The sequence below is a fragment of the Calypte anna genome, chromosome 20 (genome assembly GCF_003957555.1).
Source record: "Calypte anna isolate BGI_N300 chromosome 20, bCalAnn1_v1.p, whole genome shotgun sequence".
Classification (NCBI taxonomy): Eukaryota; Metazoa; Chordata; class Aves; order Apodiformes; family Trochilidae; genus Calypte; species Calypte anna.
In genome coordinates, this window is record NC_044265.1 from 12,438,157 (window position 1) to 12,464,556 (window position 26,400).

At 44.6% G+C, this 26,400-nt stretch overlaps 1 protein-coding gene across 1 annotated transcript; it reads right to left on the reverse strand.

Annotated features, from left to right (window-relative positions):
* Nucleotides 1–9,259: 9,259 nt before the first annotated feature.
* On the reverse strand, nucleotides 9,260–9,934 carry BHLHE23 (basic helix-loop-helix family member e23). Its single transcript, XM_030463181.1, has one exon. The coding sequence runs from the start codon at nucleotides 9,932–9,934 to the stop codon at nucleotides 9,260–9,262; it is 675 nt and encodes a 224-aa protein (XP_030319041.1).
* Between the last annotated feature and the right edge of the window lie 16,466 nt (nucleotides 9,935–26,400).

Below are 26,400 nucleotides of genomic sequence, written 5' to 3' on the forward strand. Positions count from 1 at the left end.
GTCAGAGAATAGAAGTGAGGTGCTGGAAACCCAAATGAGGCTGAACACAGAAAGTGAATTTCATGAGGCTGATATTTGCCTCGTATGAAAATGAGAAGGGTTCCTGGAGTTAGGAAAAAAGTGGTGAAAAAGTGGTGTAAGCAAGGGATTAGTTTTGTGGGCTGAACCCCAAAGGCTGGCTGTGAAACAGAGAGGGGAATTAGAGGTAAGAACCATCAACCCAGGGCTCAGAGTGGGTGAGAGTGAACCAGGGCAGGTTTAGAACCAAAGGCTTTGTTAGAGTAGGAGTGTGATGATACAAATAAAAAAAAAAAAAAAAAAATCCCTGGTTGAAGTGTCTGTTTTCCTTGTAAAAAGAAAACCCCAGAGTTGCTCAGCCAGTGAGAGCATCCCCTGCTCCTGGGTGCATCACCCTGTTTCCTGGGGCTCCAGCTTTGGGTAGGACCCTCTGTGAGGCAGGAGCCTGTGGCTTGAACAGTGACAAAGAGTCAGGGAAAGCAGCCAAGGACAGCCTGGTGCTGACACTTCGTGTTATGGACTGGAGCTTTCAGAGGCAGAGCCAGGATCTTGGCTGGAGCCTTTGCCATCTCCCTCGTTTCAGGGCAAGCAGGGAAGGGCAGGGAGCTCTGAGAACCCAAAAGCTGCCTTTGGCACCCAGATTCTCTTTCTCTGGCAAAGCTTTTCACAAACTCTGGCCCAGATTCTCCCCTAGGACTTGGCTGTGGTCAGAGCAAGAGGAAGATTGGAGAACAAAGGTGGCTTGAAGCCACCTTCCTGCTTCTCCACTCTGGAAGCAGCTGGGGACCGGGTGGTCCCTGGGGGAAGCTCGAGTTGCCTCGGGCTGGCGTGGTGGCAGGAGATTGCTAGGGAAGAGCCAAGATGTAGCTACACCTCCTTTTCCATGGGCTGTCACCCCCCCAGAGGGAACCAGGAGGTGACTTGGGTGACACCACTGCTACAATAAAGGCTCAGTCTTCGCCGGGTCCCCAGGGAGAGAGAGCAAATGTCAGGATGGATGCTGCCCAGGAGGCAGGGTGATGGGCAGGGGGTGTAGGAAAGCAGCAAGCTCAGAGCATCTGAATTCAAATGTGGTGAGCTGGAGTCAGTGTGTGTCCACGGGCAAATGCCTTGATCTTTTCTGTGCCTCGGGGCAAGGCAACTGGAGGAGGAAGTCAAAAAAAAAAACCACCAGAATTGCACTAAAATGATCAGATGCTGCTTCCCAAATTCAGCTTAATGCTAAAAAACCCAAAATCGAGTGAGTACCTATAGACTCAGTGTTGTTGAGAGTTCATTTTCCACATATTTATATAGAAACTGCTTTGTTTGCAGGCTGGATCAGAATCCCACCGAGGGCAGAAGCATTTACAAGGGAGATAATTTGCAAGAATAAGAAATAAGAACTTCAGCAAGCAGTGTGGTCCCAACAAGAGCTCCAAAAGGAAAGGAAAAAAGTCTTGCTTGACAAGGGATTTTCATTTTGCTTTTGATGAAATAAAATGCAAGACAAACCCCAAATATATGCAAAGAAGAGAACCATTTCACAAAAGGTGCTCTTGCTTCATTGTTCCCCCCCACCCCAAAAGAAAAAAAAACAGGCATTTGTAAAATGTTACAAGTAAACACCTGAAAGAGAAGGAAAATCACACAGGAATAAGCTTGCCTGTGTTGGGCAATGTCCCAGTACCAAGATTATTCCATACAGTGCCACATTCAATTGCAAAAAGGACCATTAGGAGTAACAGAGCTCTTGTAACTAAAGTGGTTTCTGTCCTCAAATCTTCCAGGAAACTGATGGAGGCAAAAGAGGGAAAAAGCCAAGGGGAGAAAAATTGTTAGAAGGAAAACTGTATTTTCTTAGACACTGGAAAGGATGTAAAAGGAACCCAGAGGCCTTCAAGTCAGCAGCCATTTTAACATTTTGCAAGAGATTTTCATCTTTTTCCCCTACAGCCCCAGTTGTGCTGTAAACACCAAGCACACCCACTATGGCTGTCAGCTGGGTGGTTTGCTTTACACTGAAGCAGCCAGGAGATAAAAAAAAAATACTGAAAGTAATTCACAAATTGGTGAAATAAGGATTTCTTTGTGACATCTCTGATGCCTGACATTCAGCAAACCAACAAAAATAGGATGCCTGCATCTGGAAGCCAGGGAAAAGCAGAGATAAACTGGTTCTACATCCTTCTCACTGCAAAGCTGCCAAGGGCAGAATGGAAAACTAACACCCTGGCCTGTCCCTGAACATCCTTTCTTTTTTTAGAAAGGTAAAATAAAAAGAAAAATATTATTCATGGGATTGTTCAGGTTGAAGAGATCAAAGCCAAGAGACCAGTAGTTTTTACACAATGTCATTGCCTGTGCTGCAGTCAACTGTTGTATGAAGTTTGATGACAAGAGAATAAAAGCATTCCAGGAAAGCCACCAACAACTGAAGGAGAAAAGACACATTGGGTAAAAAAAGGTCTAGAGGTCTTGGTGCAGGCACACATGCTCAGGTACAATGTACAGGATATATACATTATAAAATATAAAATAAAATATAATATACATTATAAAATGTATGTGAGGACACCAGCACAGCCCAGTGTGCCACACACACACACACACCCAGCTTGAGCAGAAGAACCAAAATTTCCAAGTTTTCCCCTCCATAATCAATTGGGTGCTGGAAGGCAAATCCCAGCACCAGAAATTCCTTACTGGTAGCAAAGAGGAAACGTTACCGTAGAAAAGTTGAGTGCCAGCAAATGCTGATGAGCACCATTACTGTGATTACTGGTTGTGCAAAGATATGCCTGCCTTATTGTCATTTCTTATCCTACATCAAGCAGGGGCTGGTGGGGACCAAGTGCTGCTGTCTCCCAGCTGAATGTGACCTTTTTTGGGTGCCCGCGCTGCGGCGGGGGTTTTCCTGCTCCTCTGGGAAAGCACACATAAAAAAAAAACAAAAGAAGATGCAACGTGAGGTTTTAATAAGGAATTAAAGAGATGAGTTTTCTGCTTTTAAATGTCAGCATTGCAACTTCCCTGTCGTTTGCAGGGGAGCAGGGAAGGGGGTAAATATCGCGGGCTGCGGCGAGTTTTAAGCCCGATAATGATGGCGATAAAAATCCATAATGTCACTTGCCTTGTGGCAATCAGCAAACATTTCACATTAGGATTGCATCTTAAGGTTTGCGGCCAAAAAAAAAAGCAGATTTGCCTCTGTCTCATTAAAATAACGAATGCAGTCCAAAGGGATCTGCAGTGATTCACTGTACGTCACCCCGAATCACAACGCTTTTTGGAGCCAACTGACTATGGCCTCATTACTTTAGACAAAAGTGGGCTTGGAGGAAAAACTGGGGTGATGTTTTGTTGTATTTTTTTTGCTCAGCCTTATTTTTCCCTTTGAAATACTCAAGGCAAAAGAGCAGAGAGGGTTTTTTTCCCCATTGGTAGCTGAGGAAGGTTGGGTTGTATTTGTAGGACGATTCCATAGAGAAGCACAGAAAACATCGGTGTGAGATTGGGGAAATAGGGACTGAACAAGTAAAAATGGCATTAAATAATACAGAATTTAATGAGCATGAATCACTGATGAAATTAACGGGTTAAAATAGGCTGTTATGATAAATAAATATATTTATTACCTGTATCACTGGGGTGGGGAGTTGGAAAACCTGCATGCTGTCCTTCTCTGCTGTGTAAAACATGATTACATACTGGGTTTGGCTTCTGTATTTGTTCTGCAAATTTCAGTAGCTTAAGTGCAACAAAAAATTTAAAATCTTTCCCTATGGGTGTAAAATCTCTTGGCTATTTATCTCCACAAATTAATCCAATACTTAAGTTTAATCTATTTGGCCTTAAGATTTTTTTTGATAATTATGTTAGCAACTTTAGGATTTCAAGAACAAACATTAACTCAGGTTTTACTGCTGGGAAATGAAGCAAAGAATATTTTAAGAATTTAACTGTATCTTTTAAAAAAAAATATGCAGTTCTGAATGCAAATAGAAATAAGAATTGGAGGTAACAGGCATAAGAACTAATGTGAATTCTGATTATAAAGAGATGATATAAAGCTCAGAGTGAAAATCATACTTCAAAACATCTAAATGAATGGCAAAGAACTACCAAATACATTCTTTGCTTTGATTTTTTCCCATTTTCTCTTAAGCACATATGCTTTATAAGAATAATAATAAAAAATACTTAATATTAAGGCATTGTTCTGCAAATAATATGCAAACATTTCTACTTCAACAGCAAACTATTTGGCTATTTTCTCATTACATATTTTTAATTTCGGGTAGGAGAACAACTGCCTGAAAAGCATTCCTGGATTGACTGATTTAAATACTATAAATCCCCAAATTTTTTCATCTCCCTTCGAAGGGAATGCCAAAGGGGATTAAAGACATATCAAAACCAAATTTACATTATTAAAATTACTGTAATCAAGAGTCTTTTCTAGCTTTAATCAGGATTAGTGAGAACAAAAAAAAAACCCCCAACTTTTCTATTGTGCAATACTAATCAAAATTCTCTCAAATGACAGATAGCAGAGGAAAGGCAGTTTTGAAAATTAAAAATATTGCTTGCTGTATTCTAGTATTGCTTAAAAGTATTTTCACCACTTGGAGAGCAGAGCAATGATTTCTCTGCTGATAATTCACAGGCCAGAAAAGCAGCAGAGGCAAAAATAAATTTCAGTAAGGCTGCAAAGTCCAACCTCTTATTTTCAGGAAAAAACACTTGTTTGAGCACACACTGTAGAAGCAGGAGGGAAAAGTGCACTGTGGAATGCCTGGTTTTGTTGCCTTCAATTGTAAATTAAATAACCAGAGCTGTAGGAAACTTGACTGGAAACCTACGGTGCCTGAAAACTCAAGATGCACGGAGACTCCTGGACAACAAACAGGTTTGGTCTGAGAAATCGTGAAAGCTTTTAAGCAAGATCTTTATTCATCATGCCTTACACTTTGCAGTTATGCTGCAGGGTTAATATAGGAATAGGACCAAGCTTGTACAGACCTCTCAGGTCCTCTGGAGACTCTTAAGGAAGGCAACATGATGTTGGGTTGGGTGACCGTCCCATCTTACTGCTACAAATATCACCAGAAAAGTCAGCAAGTAATAAACCAGCAGCAGGCTCAAACCCTACATTCATTTCACCCCTGTAAAACCATCAACTAGTATTCCAGAATGGGAATGACAGGAATGGTAAAGAACAATCCCAAAAAAACCATCTGGGAACAATAACCAACTTCTTTGTAAAGTCCGGGACACAAGCTCAGCAATCCAGCACTGGTCAGACACTGGGCCAGTGTGTCAGAAATTCAGCTATAGGGATTAAAGAACAAGGAAAACTGTAGGATTCTGTTGGCTTTTCTCTAGGAACACCAATTGACATAACCTTTTGCTGGTACCTGAAGTAGCTGCTGCCTTCTGAGCCCTCCATCTTCAAACCTGTTGCTTCTCTGTATTTCCTTAACCAAGATTTTACCTTGTAAGCTCCAGACTGTTAATGTTAAACCTTGGCTGATACTCTGCAAACTGACAGCAGCTTTCAACTCCCTATTAGTAAGGTTACACCAGTGAGTAAAATGCTAGTTTTGGTTAGTGATGAGAATTCCACAGCTTACAAAAGCCCCAGAGTCCTCCTGGCATCTCTTCCGAACGATGCCTCATGCTGATCACCCTTGAAGTTTAAAGAAAACTTAAATGAGGTTAGGAAACAATGTGTTATCTTTAATTCAAATTATTAAATTATGTTTTCTGTAAAGCAATGAGTACATTAGAACACAGGGGCTGTATTTTAGCTCCATCTGAACACACACCACAAATCCTTGGAGAAAGAGAAGGAATCATCACAGGAACATTTGAGCAGAAAAAAAAAGATCTCCAGCATTTTGAAGCCCTCCCTTCATATTCTCTGAAACACCAACAGGAAGCAGACACTTAAAACCTTACATGGCAAACAAAATAAGTTATTTGTTGATTTGTGTTGGTTTGTTTTGTTTTTTTTTCAGGCAAAGCACACGACAAGCAGCAGCATCTCATCCCCAGGATAACTCTGCCCACTTGCAAGGTTAACACCAACACTTCAGACACACAAATGCAATCATCAGATGTTAGTTTAACCTCTCCCAAAATTACCAAAATCCCCAAATTACCTATCCAGAGGCATCGGGCAGTCACTTGGCAGTGGTTCCAGCAGCAGCTCAGCACAAATGACACAGGAGGAGATGCCAAGAGGAAGCTCAAAGGGCTCTGTTTTGGGTTTCAACTCTGGATTAGAAGAGTTAAAATCCTACAAGTCCGTGGTGGCAACTCACAGGAATGGACCTGCAGATGAACTGAGGAGTTAGTCAACTTTCTTTCAGTTTAATATTCATTTGTTTGTTGAAGGGAAGGCTACGGTTTTATTTCTTTTTGCTTTTGAATTAAAAAAAAAAAACCCAACCCTCTAAGGTAAATTTTAATAATGATTTACCAGTTTCTCTAGCATTGCTCTGACAAGTTCTACATTTCTGGTTTTATTACCTAGCTTTTTAACAGTTCTTAGATACTCAAGCTTGCTATTTTTCTATCAAAATTTTATTTAATGCAGGTTTTCTCTTCTGTATTTGAATCTCCATGTTTAGCATCTCCTGGGGTCGTTTAATTCAAATGAGAATATTTCAAGGATTCTCAGAGGTGGATTTTTAGGATCCTGGGTAGATATGTTAACATAAGCAAGCTTTTTATCTATATAAAGAATAATAAAAGTATCAAGGGATCACCACAGAGAAATCTATTGCTTCAGAAATAGCTTGTCTAAGCCCTGAAATTAGTGAGCACCTTTTCTGGCCATAATTATTTAAGGAAGAAGCATTTATAAATTCCATTATTGCTAGTGTTAAGCTTTTAACCAAACTCATATTTAACATATTAAGCTGTTAAATACTCAATTCTCCAACTATTTTAGTTTGGGTGAAAAACGAACATCTATGGTAATCTCCATTTAAATATTCCCAGCTGGTCAATCTTCTATAATTTAGATTTTCTATAATTTTAACCAAAAGTAATCAACCTTTAAAAATAAAATAAAATAATAATAATAAAAATCATGAGCCTCTGTCAAAATGACCTTTTTCTTCCAAAATATTATCCAGCAACAACTCATTCTGTAAATTTAAAATGCCCTTTGCAGTTTCCAGGTATTTTTTTGCTTCCAGTTGTGCTTTTGGTCAGCTTTCACTTCGTGCTTTTTAAAGAGCATTTTCAAGACTTTCTTTTCTGTAAAAAGGTACAACAGATAAACTGTTCTGTAAAACTATTCCATAAAAAATAAGAAAAATTAAAAAAAAGAAGAGAAAAAACCAGAGATGAGCAGGAAGCAGTTTGAAACATACATCTTTATGAACCAGGCTGAATCACACACTTTGCTTTCCAAACACAGCAAGTCTTTTGGAGATGTATTAATTAAAATTAAGTGCCGTGGACAAGCAGCTTTAGAAGGATGGCAGCCCTTTTCAAATTAGCATAACACTAGAGACAGGCATGGAAATTGGTTTAATAACCCTAAATAGTTACACCCCACTCCTAACACAAATGGCCCCAGACAGCTCCAGCCCCTCGGGCTCCGACTGTACCAGTTTACGCCGTGGCTCTGTCATTGGGTGGGTGCTTCCTTCTGAGCAGAAAGCACTGAATGCCCCTCAATTATTATTATTATTATTATTATATAATGACCAGTGAAGCAGACAAGGCACCAAAAGGCTGAAGATCATAAAGCAGAAAAAACAAAATAAACCAACACAAGCGGCATTAAAACCTTTAACCGAGGGACTCGCTTTGGAACTCGGACAAACACAGTCAGTACTTGGCAAGAGATTAGGAGTTTAGTCATGATATTAAGTGGCCCAAACCCCACATGTTTATCTAGGGTCAAGCTGTAGATATAACAGAAAAAACCAAGCCAAAGGGATAAGCAGAGTATTTAAGAGATTTCCTTCCCTGCCATGGTTTACATGGGTGTCCTCGGAGCTAAGCTCAGTGCTGCAATAACCCCTTTTAAATACCATTTACAGGGCACAGCATTCTCCAGCAAGTGTCAAAAACCACCAGCTATATCTCTGCCTACTTAAGTTTAAATGTTAGGCATAAACAACTTTTTTTAATAATTTTTTTTTTTTTTTTTTGGCATGCCACAACTCATGAGAAACTGGAGAAAACCAAATCCCTGCTGGTAAGGAGCTGAACGTCCACAAGGTTTTTCCAAGTATTCTGATCATTCCTCTAACTTTAAAGGATTGCTGTGTCCATCTCCACCTTACTTCAGCAGGGGTTTTGCCTTGACTGCCAGCTGGCTTGAGAGACATGTAGGACAGAGAAAGTAGTTATTCATGTCTTTTATTTATTATAAATACATATAAATATGTTACGTGACCTTTCGATTAGTGTTTTTTTATCATGTTGAGAAAGGACTGCAGAAAAAACATGGAAAACTTAAGCTGAGAAACAGGCAAAAAGCAAGCATTAGATACAATCACAGGCTCCCCTCAGTTCAAGAACAGGTTAACTTTTTTTTTTTTCAAGAGCAATAATTAAAAAAAAAATAAAATAAAAAAGCATCTTATATTGAAGCATCTATTCTTTTATCAAGAGCACCAAACTTTCCTCCTCCATGATCTGACCAAATGACATTTTCACTTGAATTTGCAGGTGCAGTCCAAACCCAGCTGGCTACACAGAACCTCCTCCTCCTCCTCCACCCCGATTCCGAATCATTGCATAGTTTTGCAGCTGGATTTTGTCCCCCCCTCTCCCCACTTTTTAAGCTATTTTTAACATAGGTTGATCACGCCAAAGCAAACTCACTGAGGTTTCCATTTCCAGATCTCTCTCCCTGATTTCACAGAATGTTTGGGGTGCTCAAACAACTTCGTAGAGCAGAGCAAGCGGAAAAACAACATCGTGCTCACGGTCCACTAACAGGCTGGGAAGGCAAGAACTCTAACAGATGAAGTTGTATATGGGGGGAAAACTAAAAAAAAAGTTGAAAGCAGGTGGTTTGGGGGTCCACATAAACTGCCCAGTATTTCCCAGTGGGGACGGGGGTACTTTGAGAGAAGCAAACGAAAAGAAAACCCAGACTTAACTGATAGCGGGAAGCCAGGGCTGATGGCAGAAAAGTGCACAGAAAAAGAAATAAATAAAAATTAAGAAAAGAAACGCACCCCCCCCCCCCCAAAAAAAAAAAAAAAAAGCCCAACGAAGCCAGGAGTCAAGGCTTGTCGTTACAGTGTTTGCAGAGGGTGGGGGTGGCTCCTGTGAAGGCAGTGCATTTCTCGGGGCAGCCGGGCAAGGCGGCCCCGCCGAAGGGGTAGACGGCCGACTGTCCGAAGGGGTTGAGGGTGGCGGGCAGCGGGGTGCTCAGCGTCTGGCCCTGGTTCAGGTAAGCCACCAGCCTTCTCATCTCCTCCAGGGCCTGCGCCTGCATGAGGATGTAGTTCTTGGCCAGGAGCAGGGTGGCGATTTTGGAGAGTTTCCGCACCGAGGGGCTGTGGGCGTAAGGGATGACGGAGCGCAACCCGTCCAGAGCGTCGTTCAGGTCGTGCATCCTTCGCCTCTCCCTCGCGTTGATGCTGAGGCGCAGCGAGCGCTGCTCCTTCGGCTTCTTGCCCAGGGCTCCCCCCTTCAGCTTCCCCTCCCGCTCGAAGCCCGAGCCGCCCTTCACCCCGGCCTCGAAGCCGTCCTCCTCGTCGCCGCTCTGCTCGCCGCTGCTCTCCGCCGACTTGCCCAAAGCCCCGGGGTGAAAGTCCGCCCCGACGCCCCCCGGGTAGGTCCCCCGCGGACCCTCGGCGCCCCCTCGCACGGTTCCATAGGCGAAAGCCGACGGGCCGTAACCAGGGGTCAGCGCTAGGTACCCCTCGCTGCCCAGCGACTTCAGCTCGGCCATGGCCTTGGCGGGAGGGGGTGGGGGGACAGGGAGCCGCGCTCCGCTGCCTCGGAGCTGGTGTGGATGAGGATGATGAGGAGGAGGCGGCCCCGCCGCTCCGCGCTGCGCCCGGGATGGGGGCGGGCAATGAGGCGGACCCAGCCCCGACGGCCTCTATATGGCGGAGAAGAACCGGCTGGGACCTCCCCCGGCCCAATCAGAGGAGTCCCGGCGGCGGGCGGGCAGCGCCGGGGGCGGCGGGCGGGATGGAAGAAAGGGTCCGGGAGCGGGATAGAGGAAAGGGTCCGGTAGTAGGATGGAGGAAACGGTCCGGGAACGGGATGGACCGTCCCTTTCCCAGCGGTCCCCCTTCCCGTGGCTCCCCGTCTGCTCGGGGAGGGGAGGTGCCCGGCCGAGGGGTCCCCGATTCCGAGGGGTCAGCAGCCCGCCCGTCGTGGGTACCGCGGGACGAACGGAGAAGCGGAGGGGAAGAGGAGCGGCTCGCTAAGGCACTGTCGGGATTTACGGGCAGTGGAGGAGAAACTGAAGCTGCTGCTGGATGCTGGAAGGGAAGGAAAAACGTGAGTCGGAAAGGTGAGAGCAGGATCAGCTCTCGGGATGTGACTGCGCTGGGCCCCAGCTCTGCGAACTCTTCTCCTTCCCCTTTCTGAAATTTACGATAAAAAACCAAAACAAACCAAGGGTCCAGCTGGGTGTTTCAGACTGCCTGGTTAACCTCAGAGTAAATAAAGAACTCATTAGGGAGTTTAAGTGTTTTCTGGAGAGTTTTTTTAGCGTCATTGGCAAGGACAACTGGAGAAGCGAATGCTTCCCCCACAGACATGGGACCGGGAAGCACGGGTGGGACATGGTGCCATGGGAGGTTTTGACAGCTGTGGGCATGACTTGCTGGTCAGGGTTTGATTTAGGTGAGGATGACAGAGGAGGCACCTGTTGTGCAGAGAGATTTCTAAGGCAAAGGCCCTGTCTATTTCTATTTTCTTCAGAGACTCATTTTTCTCCTTTCCATGTGCCAGAACAATAAATTTGATCCTTGGTGACTCAGTCCAGCTCAGAAGGGACTCTGTTCTTCCCTGTTGTGGGTCTCAGGAGTTAAGTTACTCCATGTAGTGCTCTGCAGTGTGAGAAATCACCTCGGGGGGGGGAATTCTTGCTGTGACTGGGGGAGTATCAGACCCAGGAAAGAAGCCACTGTCAAGGGCTGAACTGAAGAGTATCACAGAGTAATTTTGGTTGGAAGGAACCTTTAAAGGTCGTCCAGTCCAACCCCTCTGCAGTGAGCAACAAGATCAGGATGCTCAGAGCCCTGTCCAACCTCACCTTGAATGTTTCTGGTGTTCCAATGTGTTTCACCACTTCCTGGGTGCTAAGAGGATAAAGATGACCTAGCCTTTAATTATAACAGGGGGAAGACCTAGCCTCTTTTTAAAAAAAAAAATAAATAAAATAAAATTAGGCTTCTGAGGCTGCTTCACAGTACTGAGTTTTGTTGTAAAGACAGTACAAGGGCCTATCAGGCTTTCTCCAAACATGACATCTGCCTAGTCCAGGGCCCTCAAGTGTCTGCTTAGACAGGATGGGATGAATCCTGTGTGGTGACAGATGTGGACAGGTAGATATTGCCTACAGGCAGACACAACCAGTTGATGCAGCTCTACCTGGTCTGTTATTTGCTGTAGTAAATAGCTTGGGTATTAAGGTGACACCAGGCTTTTTCCAGAATGTGTTCTGTGTTTATCAGGCCCTCTAGAAAATGCAGTGAGCTTGTCCTCTCCCCATCACCTCCCTTTATGCTCTGTGCTAACATGAAGTGACGAGCTTGTCTCTCTTCCTTCTCCACATCAGAGCCAGGAGTGCTGAGATCTGCCCTGACACATGCACCCAAGCCCGAGCTGCTGCCTGGAATGAGACTTCTCCTGCTCTGGGAATGTAAGTCTGGAAGGTCTTTTTTCTATGTTTTGGTGTAGTGGAGCACAAAAAATGAGCTGCTGCCCAAACCCTGTCAGTCAGAGTGTGGACAAGGTTTGACCATCAGACTTTTCACTGATTTTCTCCTATCTCCTGTGTCTGACCATGGTGCAATATTCTCTTATATCTTCTCTGCTGCCCTTATGGGGCTGATCAGATACCATGAAAATCAATTATTTGTTGTAGTTAATAAGTTGTTTTGTGAGAATTGCAGCATTTAATGAGTGGGACAGCTCACTGTCTGTATTCATGGTGGTTTTCAAATACAGGTGAGCACAGGGTAGCTTCTCCTCATCACTGGAATCAGTTCCACACTCCAAGTGATAATGGACAAATGGAGGGAGGTACAAGAAATTTACCACTGTCATTAATTAATCTGTCCAATGAGAAAGATGTGAAGATGATGAAAAGAAGGATTGTCCTCTGTTAAAAATTTTTTACCTTATCTGTAATGTGTTGAAGCCTTTCAGTGAGAAGGATTAGCAGTGTGATAACATCACAAGTAGTGCTGGCTTTCTAAATATATCACATCTATTTAACAAGGTAATATCAGGAGAATCAGGAGGCTGAAAATGAGAAGTAAACACTTTTCACACAGGCTCTCTGGTGCTTTCATAAACAGATGAATTCTTCATGGGTTATTTCAACACTGAAGGGCAGCTTGGGAGGTATCAGCTACAAGAGAACAGAGAAAAAGGATTTGCTGCTTTCTATGTAATTCCAAAATGCTCAGCTGGGAGATATAATTTGGAGCCTATAGAATTCTGAAATCAAATCCCATTTAATGTGCTACCAAAAAATGCACACGGAAAGATTTGTTTGGGATTTCTCCCCCAGGTTTCAGCTGAGAATATGCATCTTTGAAAATATTCAGCCTGGTTTCTCACTGAAAACTGAGAAACAGAAATGCCTGATTTGGATTTTGAATGGCAGGCTAGAATGACAGAAAAAGTAAGAAAAAAACCCCATGCTGAGGGGATTGATTGCAATAGGAGAACATGGCAGAAAAGAAAATCTCTTCAAACTACTTTGGGGAATGATGGGCTTATGCAATAGGAAAGAAACTTATCAGATGCCATATTTACCAGCTTTAAAGTGAGAATTTTTATTTTATTTTATTATTATTATTTATTATTATTATTTATTTTATTTTATTTATTAATTTATTTATTTTATGTTTTACATATTCAACACTTGCTATGAATATTTAATATTTAATGGCAGAATATCATCACTGCAATTATAATAGTTTCTGTGGCTGTCAGTTCCTCAGGACAGGACCCGTACCTTTATTAAGACTCAAGGCCAAAACTTTTTAGAAAGGCCACATTAACTTTAAAACTTCAGTTGTTTTGCTGGAAAACGCCTCTTTTGACTGAGGAACCAGTTCACAAATAGATTTTTTTTTTCCATCCGAGGAGGGTATTAAAAGTCGAACAAAAGAGAATTTCTTTAAAAAAATCGGAAGGAAGGGGGTCTAAGGGGATCGATATGCTCTGGTCTTGGTTGTTTTCGGTCCCTTGCTGACACCTAGTGACAACCTCCTGCAGAGCCCCGGAGCTCAGCCCGCACCTCCCTCCCTCCCTCCCTCCCTCCCTCCCTCCCTCCCTCCCTCCCTCCCTCCTTCCTTCTTCTCTCCCTCCTTCCCTCCCTTCCTCCCTCCCTCCTTCCCTTCTTTCCTCCCTCCCTCCTTCCTTCTTGCCTCCCTCCTTCCCTTCCTCCTTCCTTCCTTCCCTCCCTCCTTCCCTCCCTCCTTCCCTCCCTCCTTCCCTCCCTCCCTCCCTCCCTCCCTCCTTCCCTCCCTCCTTCCCTCCCTTCTTCCCTCCCTCCCTCCCTCCCTCCCTCCCTCCCTCCCTCCTTCCTTCCCTCCTTTCCTCCCTTCCTCCCTCCCTTCTTCCCTCTCTTATTCCCTCTCTCCCTTCCTCCCTCCCTCCTTCCTCCCTTCCTCCCTCCCTTCCTCCCTCCCTTCCTCCCTCCCTTCCTCCCTCCCTCCTTCCCTCCCTCCCTCCTTCCCTCCCTTCTTCCCTCCCTCCTTCCCTCCCTTCCTCCCTCCTTCCCTCCTTCCTCCCTCCCTCCTCCTCCCTCCCTCCCTTCCCTCCCTTCTTCCCTCCCTTCTTCCCTCCCTTCTTCCCTCCCTTCTTCCCTCCCTTCTTCCCTCCCTCCTCCCTCCCTCCCTCCCTCCCTCCCTCCTTCCTCCCTTCCCTCCCTCCTCATTATCCAGGCAGAGCACTAAAAATCCAGAAATAACCCAAAAGCTGAATAGGCACACGCAGAGGTGCTTGTGGGGCTGGGGATGTGATCCTAGAACCGGTATTTTGGGCACCTGCCCTCTGGATTCAACCCTGTTCCTAGTGGCAACGAGCCCAGGAGCCTTTGGACCTTTTACTGGGACAAACACAAGGAGAGTGGGAAGTGAAGAACATCAAAATGTGGGATGATTGTAGAATCAGAGAGTGGTTTGGCTTGGAAGGAACCTTAAACACCATCCAGGTCCAACCCCCCTGCCATGGGCAGGGACATTTAGGGACACCACCAGCCCAAGCTGCTCCAAGCCCCATCCAGCACTGCCAGGGAGGAGCATCCACAACTTCCCTGGGCAACCTGTGCCAATGTTTAAAGAATTTCTTCCTAAAATCTAATCTAAATCTACCCTGTTTTGGTTTGGAACCCTGTCCCCTTGTCATATTGCTACATGGCCTTGCAGTCAGTCCCTCTTTACCTTTCCTGTAGCCTTTTCAGGTACTGGAAGGCTGCTCTAAGTTCTCTGAGCCTTTTCCAGGCTAAGCTCTATTTTCTACTGTGTCAAATTGATGGCAGGACAAGTAGAATTATTCTGCTGAAAACCCAACTGGAGCTGCTGGAAATAGTGGATTAATACTTCTTCCCTTGCATTCCCCTTCCCAACAGAAAATCAAAAACTCCCAAAGAGGACAGAAAGAACAACCAGACAGAAAAAAAATCAAATTCACTGAGTGATGCAGGAGCAAACATTTTATTTTAGGGAAGGAAAGTTTTATGGCTAAGGCTCAGGACTTTGGGTACAAGACTTCTGTTCTCACCCCTTTATGAAGCTCACTTAGGTACTTATGAAGCATTTGAGTGTGACTGCAAAACCTGCCTGGGAAATGAGGTGGATATATAAAAATTCTGTGCTTTTGGTCCTCCCTGCTGTACTAGTTAAGTATTCAGGGTAATACAAAAGGCAGTAAAATCTTACTTTGCTGTCTGACCCTGCAAGAACCACCACAGTTCCTACAGCTTACAGGAGCAACCTGAAGAGTTTCAGTCCAACCAAATGGTATTTATTGATTTATTGCATTGCTCTTCAGACACAAGTGATGAAGTGAGGCATCCATCAGCAGCTTCCCTTCAAGGACCTGAAGGAGGCTTCCAGCAGGGAAGGAGGAGACCTTAGTGCAGTTTTGAATGCTTTTTATTTTTTCTTTTAAGCACTTTATTCAAAGTAAGAGTTTAACCTCTGGGATAAGTTTTGCTCTTATGTCACTCAGTCGTATTTTCTCCCCTTCACTAGATGGCAGCAAGAAGAAAGGCATAAAGATTTTCAGGTTTTATTTTTTTTTTTTTAATACAGTAGGCAGGGAGTTTCCTGTCTGCATGGGTTCCTTTAGCAGCACACAAAACTCTCAGCAACCAAACCAACAAACAGAAACTTAGTCAAAAGCTCTGGCAGAGGTGCCCGAAACATCTCTCTTCCAGGCAGGAGAAACTGCAGAGCTGTGAGCTCTGGTGAATGGAGTGAAAGATGAGATTTTCTGGCCTGCAGTTCCCTCTGCTGGCAAAATCTTTACTTGCATTATATGTTTTCAGAGAGGGGTTGAGGAGTCTTCAAACAGAGGTTTATCCCAGAACATGAAATCTGCTGCAGAAAGACCCCAGCTGCCCCTTCAGAGGCCAAGCACCAGTGTTGCCTTTCTGCAATGAAATCATAAAAAGGGTTAACCCATAAAAAGGGTTAAAACCAGCTCCTTTCTAAGCTAGAAGAAAGGCTCAGCACCTCTCTCTCTTCTTCACAACTCTCTAAGAAAATCATTGCATCTTGGTGACCCTCCAGAGCTGGGAATGCCACCTGGGATCCCTTTGCTAGATGAAGGAAAGGTCGCAGCCTTTTTTAGGGTCTTCTCCTGGTACAGGGGGCTGCATGCTACCCACATGCAGGGGTTTTGTTGGCCAAGGAGAAGGTGTTGGTGGAAGCAGTGGGATGCAGGAGGAAGGGAGTAAGTAGTCGTGGTGTGGGATGTGCTGTGGAGATGTCATGGTCAGGTTGGTGCAATCTTGGGCTTTATTTCCTCTCTTTAAGGGTAACCATGAGTGACTGTTGTCACCTTCTCCTATTAAATATCCTTGTTTGGCTCTGCCCCCTCTGCAGGACTGCACCAGGCATGGCTGAAGGGGCTGCTTGAGACATCTGTGGGTGACAGATGGCCTTGGAGAAAGAACTGGAAAGATGGCCCAGTGTGGGGCTGATGGGGGATGCAGGACGTGGCAGGGTTCACAGAAATGGGGCCAGGCTTTCCTTCAGAAGGTTTTTAGAGCAGGGATTTGTATTCAGAATAAGGTGTAGACTTCTCTCCCCAAAACAAGTGCTCTGCTCTCTTTCCTGCCTATTCCTGGGAGGTTTCTTCTTCTTCTTCTCCTGTGGGTGCTTGCAGTTCCCTCCTGCAACGTGAGTATCCCAGCCTGGCAAGTGTGGGAAAACTTGGCTTTTCTAATAAGGCAGGGGAGCAGTTGAAAATGGATTAAGAAGGGATTGAATGTGTCTTGTGAGAGCTTGGCTATTGATTTCTAACCCTCCCGCTCGGATGTTATTGCAGAAATGATTTTCTTCTGCACAGTGCAGAGATTAAATATTAATAAATAGAAAATTAAAAAAAAAAAAAAAAAAAAAAAAAAAAGAGGGAGAAAAAGACCAGATCCCAAGACATCCCAGTGCACAATTAAAAAGCAAATGAAGGATTTCGAGGATGAAAAAGTTTGCTTCCTAAAGTTTTCTTGAGCTCAGTGTGGAGAAGCATAAGGGGGTTTGATGAGATAATTGGTAATATTTCTACTTAGTGTTTTGTAGCAGAGGTGTCTGAGTTTAAGCCCCATTCCACTGCAGTAGGGTCAGGATAAAGACAGAATAAAAGGGATGGAGATTTACTTTGATCCCATTCACCAGTGACCCATTTACTCACTGATGATGAAGTAAGGGGGAAGATGCTGATCCACTCTGGCTTCACTTCCACTGCATCCTGCAGTCTTACTCACTTCCATTAGGTTTCTATTTATTATTTAACAGGAGGAGGTGGAAGACAAGGCAAACCAAGATGATTTTTATGTCTTAGGCTTTTTGCTTGCACAAACTGCTACTTCCCATGAACTCTGTGGCTCCTGAGTGAAAGTCATATCCTTGGGTCCCTGAAGAGGAGCAGATTGGCAACCTTTGGATGCAGATCAGGACTTCTGCAAGGAAACCTGCTCCCCATTCTGAGCTCTCTGATGAGATCTGCAGTTATCATTTTGTTCCATCTCCAGAGAGCTGGGCAGCAACTGAAGGAAAAAAGGGGCACAGTGAGAATCTCCCATCCAACTTCTGCAAGATCAATATTCTCTCTGTAGCAGCATACACACAGAAAATGCAAATGAAAATTTGGAGGCATTTAACACAGATGATCAGTCTTCTTTTAAGAGAGTTACCATGAGAAAGAGGTTTTCTAGGTCTAATCCAAAGGCTGCAGAAGTGAATGTGTCTCTGCCACCCATCACTCACATTCTTGTCCAGCAAGTTAAAACAAATTTAGAGCAAATTTAGGGAGTGAGGACAATAGAGAAGGAAGGAAGGACTAGCTCTAGGGTCACAGGAGCATAACTAAAGGCAGGATTTTGCCCACTGCTTCTTTACACTTCTATCTGCAGTGGTGTTGCTGGCTGATTTCCATTCTAATCCAACAGCTTTCAAGCTGCACAAGATGGATGGTCAGTGTTTTACATCCCAAAGAGGCCCTCTTTTGACAGAGTCCCACCTGAACATACCTCATCTGGTGCTGTCTCTATTTATCTTCTTTTTTATGATCTCCCTCGGATTTAGTGGCCGTGGCTCCTTGTGACTTTGCTGCTGTCACTTCTCCATGGCCTTAAAGCTCAGACATTTGAAGTCAGCTCACTGGCTTTAGGTCTTGTCCCTGTTTTACTCATTTCCTCATGGTCCTGTAGCCTGTTCCTTGCTTCCTCAGCAACTCAATCCCAGCTGAGAATTTCAGGATAGATGGGCAACCCTTTCCTTGGACAGCAGAAGTGCTGACTGCTGGTAGAGGAGGTGGGAAAGGATTTTTTTTCTCTGAATTTAAGGGAATTTGGTAGATAAATCTGAGCCAAACACAGGGACAAAGGAAACCTGGCCCTAGGGTTCAGCTTCTGCTGTACGGCTGAGCAGATGGGGTTCCAGTCTTTTGTCTTTTACCAAATCACTGTCTGCCTGAGGTGGCCCAGGTCCTGGAAATCAGTGGGAGTCAGGAGGCTGAAGGCTTCTGAAATCCTGGTTAGAAATTGTTAGAGCTTCTGTGGCTTGCCAAATGGGTGCCCCATAGAATCATAGATAGAATCATAGAATCGACTGGGTTGGAAGGGATCTCAGAGATCATCAAGTCCAACCCTTGATCCACTCCCCCCGTGGTTCCCAGCCCATGGCACTCAGTGCCACATCCAGGCTCTTTGGAAAGATCTCCAGACACGGAGAATCCACTACTTCCCTGGGCAGCCCATTCCAATGCCTGATCACCCTCTCCAGAAAGAAATTCTTTCTCATCTCCAACCTAAACCTCCCCTGGCACAACTTGAGACCCTGCCCTCTTGTCTTGCTGAGAGTTGCCTGGGAAAAGAGCCCAACCCCCCCCTGGCTCCAACCTCCTTTCAGGGAGTTGTAGAGAGTGATGAGGTCTCCCCTGAGCCTCCTCTTCTCCAGCCTCAACACCCCCAGCTCCCTCAGCCTCTCCTCATAGGATCTGTGCTGGATCCCTTCACCAGCCCAGTTGCCTCCTTTGGACCTGCTCCAGCACCTCAATCTCCTTCCTAAACTGAGGGGCCCAGAACTCCAGCAGAGCTGGAGTCCCTAATCATGTGCATTCTCAGTCTGCTCTGAAAATAAACCAGCCTGAGCTGGAGAGTGGTCCAAGCACACTCACATGGGCAGTTATTAGGGCTCAGCTGATGGGTGGCAGCCCTGGAAGCCACAGTAAATCAATTGCTCTCTGTGTGCTTCAGTTCCTTGTCTTTGAAGCAGCAGTGTTAGCAGTCCTGGGGCCTGAGAGGATCATCCAAATGATTGTAAAGCTCTGATCCTGTAGAAAGTGCTGGTGTCTATCAATATTCTTCAGTGTTGCCTGGTAAGGTGGCACAGTCATAGAAAAAAGTAAGAAAATGCCCTTGCTGGGTGGATAAGAAGAGAGTGTGCAGATTACCCAGCACATCAGAGCCAGGTTTAGAAGCACCATACGGCATTATTTGTCAGACACTAAGCCATATTTAGTGACTATTTTAGCTATATAGAATGGAATTAGAGAGGGTGTGAGGAAGCAGCACCTCCTCCCATCTGCCCCCTTTAGGGACACAAATGCTTTGCTGTGACACTGTTCCCTGAGAGCTGGAACTTCAGCAAATAAGGGACTTTATTAAGTTATTAATAAGATTTCATTTTCTCACTAATGCTGTGGTGCTACATTATTAATTTAAAACTGTATTTAGCTTGACATGCTAAAGTGCTAGGCCTCATTATTAATGCATAAAGGCATGCCTCTGTTGTTTAATTAAACACCATGATTATGAAGTTCTGATGTGGTTTAATGATAGCAGGCTGGAGTGGTGGTACATTCCTCTGCTCAGATCTCCCCCATGCCCCCCTCCTGCTACTTTCTCCTTTTATTTCCCTTTAAAAGCACAAATGCAGTTGTTGTTCTGCTGAATAAACACCACATGACAAATGATGTTGATCTTTCCAAGGTGACATAGAATTGCATTTTTATTTTCCTGGCCTTAACTTCTTATTGACTAGAGATTTCTCTCCTCTTTTTTTAATGGCTCTGGAAGTTGCTGTTTCCCCAGAAGGCAACGTGAGCCTGGCTCCCAGTAAAGTCATCAGGAGTTTCCAACTCTTCCAAGGGGGCAGAGTTTCACCCAAGGGGGAGAGGAGACCTGGAGGACCCAAGAACAGTGTTGTGTATGTGTGTTTAAACAGATAAAGACTTCTTGTTCAGCAGGGCCCAAATTCTGGTTTTAAAAAGCTATTTTTTGGAAACACATCTCTGATTCTCATCCTCGTAGCACCTCATCTCTCAAAGAAGAAAATCCTTATAATCATCCTCCTCTTGCATTCTTGCACTGCAAGTGAGTGTACAGATCTGTTTTCTGCATGTGCAAATGCAACACAAATGTTACCAAGCTTAATTTCCTTTAGCAGGTTATTTCTTTCAAGGTGTGTGTTCAGCAAAGTAACCTTTCTCTAACAAAGAGATGACCTTTTTGCATTTATGTAGTGCTTGTTGCTAGGATTTAGATCTTTGCTGAAAGCTGTTATTTCTCTTAAGTACAGGAGAAAGTGCATTTTCACCTCCATTTGGGTAAACTGTCATTTCCTACTGCTCACTGCTTTTCTCACCATGGAATAATAATTTGAGGTTCAGTGGGTTTTTTGAGAGAATGCATTCCAGGAGTGTGGTGGGGCCTGGGAAGTCCTCAGCACTTGGTAGTGGGGGAGAAAAGGAAGAGGAGGGAGAAGGCTCCTGAAATATTGAAGACTTCTGAGTACTGCAGGTGCTCAGCTTCAGCCATCAAATGGTATTCAGTTTAGGAGGGTCATGCAGGTATTTTATAATCATACACAAAAAGCAGCCAGTGTGTTGCTGAAAAGCCACACGTGAATGCATAATATATTATTTTTTTTGGTGGTGGCACTTGCATCCAGGGGAAGCCACTTTGGGGAGATTTAAGAGGATTCTGTCCAACCGTGATGCTGATGAATAACAGAAATAATCTAATATTACTCTTTGTGTTACCAGTGTTATTACAAGTCCTGCTATTAAGCCATGATGTGGCAGGAGCTAAGCCACTCCACATGCAGGAGGCTGTCAGAGAGTGGAAGGGAGAGTCAGCCACAGGGATGCAGATCACCCCATGAGACACAGAAATGAGCAGCTGAACTCTTTCCTCAACCCTTCCCTGTGTTGGTTGCTGAGAGGCTGAAAAAAAACCCCAAACAAACCTGCAAAGAGCAGCCTGACCCTTTTCTCTACATCCTGAGCGTGGGGAAATCCCTTTGGTGCTGGAAATGGATGAAATAAGACCCTGCCTAGTGGGTGGGGGGAAAAAGACCCAAAGACTTCAAGCTCGTGCAGCTGGAATTGTCTCCAAATAGGAGCACACAAAGGGAAGAAACATCCCCTGGGAGCGTTCATGCTTCTCTGGGTCAAAATTGCTCTTCAGCCACCTGACTTCAGGGCTCTGAGATGCTATTTGCCAGCCTCACAGCATCTCAGGATGTGGAAGGCTATCCTGTAAGCATTTATCAGGGGTGTAAAATAATTGGATTGAATGTCTTCCTGGGGAACAGCACAAAATTGCACTGCTTAGTGCAGAGTGCCTTGCATGCTGGGGTTCCCAAAAGATCAGCCAGGGCAGCCAAGTTAACAGCAATAGTCCCTCTTTTCATCCTCTTTCTCTGCCTCCCATGCATTTAGAGGAGAGAGAACAATTGCCAGTTTCATTGCAATTGAAACAACTAAAATTAATCAAGGCCAAATCCCTCCTGTCCAAGAGACCATGACTTCAGCTGCAGCAGAAGCCCTTGGTTAAACAGCCCCTGAAAGTCTATCAGAAGTTTATTAGTATGGTAATTTATCTGGGTAAGCACATAAAGATGCTAATTGAAATATTGTTTTTTTTTCAATGCATTATTTTTTAAAAGCAGAAAGGTTGGGGATTTTCTAGGGAAAAAGAGTAGAATTGTCACTTGTGTTTCATCATGCCACGACATGATAATGTCTTTATTTGCCCACACGTCCTTTTATTTTATTTTTTTTTTAAATTACCATTATTTTAAATACAAAGAACAAAGCCCTCGATACTCCAAAGATTTGAGGCTTGTGCCACGTCTGGTTCTGGTCATGATGCATGGAGATAGATTGAATTAATCAAACTTCTTCACACTGCTATTTAATCGGGTTTACAATTAGCTGAGGGCTGCAGGTCTCCCGGGCCTCTCAGCTTTGCTGGAATACAGCAGCTCTGCAGCCACACACTGGGACTGCCTTCCAGACCAGATTGTCATAATGTGGCATGAAATTAAAGCGTGATGTTACTTGACAACAGAATCTCAATTTCTCCTTCCTTCCCTTTTTTTTTTTTTCCTTTTTTTTTCCTCTTTAACAAAGTCCCTACCTAGAGATAGGCTCCCCTGTTGAGTTGCACCCACCTGCTCTAAGCTACACAGCTGCCTTCAAAAGAGTTTCTGATACTATTAAACCAATCTGTGTTCCATTACAGTCATTCTGATCTTCTTCCCTGGCTGCTTTCAGTGGCAGATTATTTTGCTGTGAGGAGCTAATAAGCATACAGCTCTTAACTTGTTTCAATTCTTACTCAAATGCAATGATTTCCTCTCTCTTCTCACAACACCAAAGGGTTTTTGCTGCTGTCTCTTTGCCCCAAACCTGCCTGCCTGAAACCTCCTTGCTTGTTGTTAAATCCCTCTTCCACTCCAACCAACAAACCCCTGGGGAGTGCAGAGCCTGGGATGGTTTTTTCCTTCCATCACCCCTCATCTGGAGCATGGTTAGGAAGTGGGATTTACAATCCCCACCCAGAAGCAAGTCAGGGGCTTCTGAACACCACCACCAAGTCGTTATCTGCCTGTTGATGGTTTTATGCTGTTCAGGCAACCAGAAAGAGGTGAAAAGAAGAACATAAGGAAGCCAGGAGAGCTGGCTGGAAAGATCAGGGCAAGTTGGGAATAGAGGATGCTTTTCCCAGCTTTAACTGACCTGGAATCTGATCTAATTCAATGTACACCTTGGAAATCAATGGGTTGATGACAAAATGTTCTCTGGTTATAAAGGAAAAGGTTTGGTGTGTGTTCCTGGGGCTGAGATTTGAGTAAGCTCCCAAGCTGCAACACCTGGAGGTGCTGGGGTTACACTGGAGAAGGAGAATCATCCTTGAGGTTGAGAACCCTGGCCAGGTGACACCCACAGGGATCCTCCTCTGGTTCTGTTGGAACAAGATCTGGGAAAAACCAAGATCTGGGCTTTGATTTCCCAGTCTGGTTTGTGTGGCTCATGCTTGCTGCTGTCTGATGCCTTCTCAGGGTCTGGGAAGTGATCAGCCCCCACTGGTGGTCTGGCCCTTAAATTTGCAGTGATGGATTCTGCCCATTAGTTCTGTGCTTATTTTCTATCTCTGCAGTTAAAGGGAAAAAAAAAAAGTGTTTAAGTGCCATCTCTTCTAATATCAGATACTAAATTAAAAAAAAATATCCACAGAACAAGACCTGTAGATGGGTGACAGCTGAGATTCATACAAACCAGGCATACTTGTGTCTTCTACATGTATTTTCAATATATCTCCAGCCTGAAGTGGCACAGAAGTACAATTCTTGTAGTTATTTGGACATATTTAATCAGAGTAGCTTCCATTTAATTATCAAACACAGAAGAAAAATGAGCTTTGCTTATATATATATATATATAAACCCCAACTAAACTCTGTAAACTTCTGTCCCCCAGTTCTCTCCATCCTTTTTTGCCTTCCTGCCTGGTGCTGAGCATCTCCCAAGGATTAAGTGATTATTCAGAAAATGGATTCTGCTCCTAGTGAGGGTGATTACTTCCCCCATGCTGAAAGCCACAAAAGCACAATCAGGTACACAACCAAGGTAGTTTGGAGCATTTGCATCTTATACAGGTTGGCCTGCAAACACCTGTAGTTTTTCTGGCTGATAGCAACCATTTACAGGCAGAGGGAGGAAGAAAAAAAAAAATCAGTGAACTTGAAAAAGCAAAATAAAAAGAGAACATTTCCCTGCTTGAGAAAAATCAAACTGACTGAACTGAACTGAAATAATTTCCTCAATTTGCTTGGACATTTTAAATTAAAAGCAAAGTGTAAGCTCTGCTTGCAAATTATTGTAAACATTTCAATTACTCTTTAATTTATGGTAAAAGGGAGGAAAGGCTGGACTATGGAATACTAATCAAAGATCACTCCTGGGAAGTCAGACTCTTTGTTTTCCCATATTTTATTGGGCCAGAGTGTCTAGGACTATACATATATATATATATATATTTATGAATATTTATGAAGAGCTTGCTAGTGACAGACCAGGCTGGCCCTGCAGGCCCAAAGGAATTAATGTAAATTCCAGTCAACCATGAAAACCCACTAGAATTGAACTGTATTTCAGCATGGTGGATAAAGGACATCAAAGAGCAGAATTTCTATAAGATAATTACATACAATGCAACTCTAATCACAGAAAGACTGTGGATATTGCTGATAAAGCATAATAAATCTTGTTCTGCTGAATCAGCTTTCTGTTTCTATTGCACTGAACTCCAGATTCTTGCCCTTATTTATATTTTTACAGCTTTAAGAAAAGCACATCAACTAATGATTTACTGTAGCTTCTGTGAAAGGTTTGGGTTGATTTAGTTTTTTGTGGCTGGCACTTGTTGAAGTGCAGTTAGAGCAACAACACCAAAATATTTGGCAAGTCTGCAGGAAATAAATTGCCTGTAAGCTGAGAACCCACCTTGCTCTTGTGTTTGGGGGAATTGGAATAATTTCAGTTTTGACAGTGCTCAGAATTCAGGCTCCCTCCCTCGTCCTCTCAAGCTCCATCAACTCCTCTCACAGGATGCTCGAGGTGGCAGAGACCTCTTGGAGCTCATTAATCTGACCCCCTGCCCAAACAGGGTCACCTCAGGGTCACCTCCTTGCCCAGGAACATGGTTATCCATGGTTTGAACATCCTCAAGGATGGGGACTCCACACCTCTGGGCAATGGGTATTTCAACCCTTACAGTACATTTTTTTTCCCATATATTTAAGCAGAATTTCCTCTGCTGTTTCCCAGCTTCCTGCAGCTGCTCTCTCCTTACACCCAGGTGTAAGCCTGGTGTAAACCTTAGCACTGCGTGGACCAAGAGCATCAGGAAGCTGTGCCAGGTCTGATGCTGGTTACCCCATTCCTACAGCAACAGGGACCTGGAAACAGGGGCTGTGGTCACCAACTCTTCCTTCATTGTTCATGGGAACTCTGTGTGTCTCCCTGTGGGTCTGGCTCAGACATCCAAGCATCCCCTGAGCCCCAGCAGAGGCATTTATGGAAGGTGGCTTTACTCTTCCTTAATCAAAAAACAAAAGTTTGCCTTCTTCCTGGGAGCTTTGCCCTTCATTTGTCTTTCTGGCATATGGGCAGCAGAAGGTCCCTGCTTCTGACAGAGTGAAAGAATTTTACATATGGTTTAATTACAGGAAATTATCAGCAAAGGGAAGAGTTTGCAGGGGGACAGCTGAATCCCACTCATGGGTTCAGTGAACATCTGCCCAGGATCTCAGTGCTCTGCCACGTTTCTAAGTGACACCCCAGAGGACAAATGTCCATCCCTTGGTGTCCCTCTGTGCTGGGGACTTGGCTGGCAGTGACAGCCTGGGAAATGTCTGGTTCTCAGTCTGTTCTCTCAGCTTGGTGTTCTGTGGAGAGGAATTGCACAATTCCTCAGTGATTCCTAACTCCAGATTCAAATCCTCATTTCAGAACTTAAGAGGCTGATGCCCTCTCTTGACTTCATTAAGGTGAGTTTGAACATAGAATCATAGAATTGGCTGGGTTGGAAGGGACCTCAGAGCTCATCAAGTCCAACCCTTGATCCACTCCCCCCGTGGTTCCCAGCCCATGGCACTCAGTGCCACATCCAGGCTCTTTGGAAAGATCTCCAGACACGGAGAATCCACTACTTCCCTGGGCAGCCCATTCCAATGCCTGATCACCCTCTCCAGAAAGAAATTCTTTCTCATCTCCAACCTAAACCTCCCCTGGCACAACTTGAGACCCTGCCCTCTTGTCTTGCTGAGAGTTGCCTGGGAAAAGAGCCCAACCCCCCCCTGGCTCCAACCTCCTTTCAGGGAGTTGCAGAGAGTGATGAGGTCTCCCCTGAGCCTCCTCTTCTCCAGCCTCAACACCCCCAGCTCCCTCAGCCCTTCCTCACAGCAATTCTGCTGGATCCCTTCACAGCCTCAGTTGCTCTCCTTTGGACCTGCTCCAGCACCTCAGTCTCCTTCCTGAGCTGGGGGGCCCAGAACTGGACACAGGACTCAAGCTGTGGCCTCACCAGGGCTGAGCACAGGGGCAGAATCCCTTCCCTGGACCTGCTGGCCACGCTCTTCCTGATCCAGGCCAGGATGCCATTGGCCTTCTTGGCCACCTGTGCACACTGCTGGCTCCTGTTCAG

What these genes read in the sequence shown, in the direction of transcription:
- BHLHE23 (XM_030463181.1), bottom strand. Translation starts at nt 9,934, where the DNA reads ATGGCCGAGCTGAAGTCGCTGGGCAGCGAGGGGTACCTAGCGCTGACC.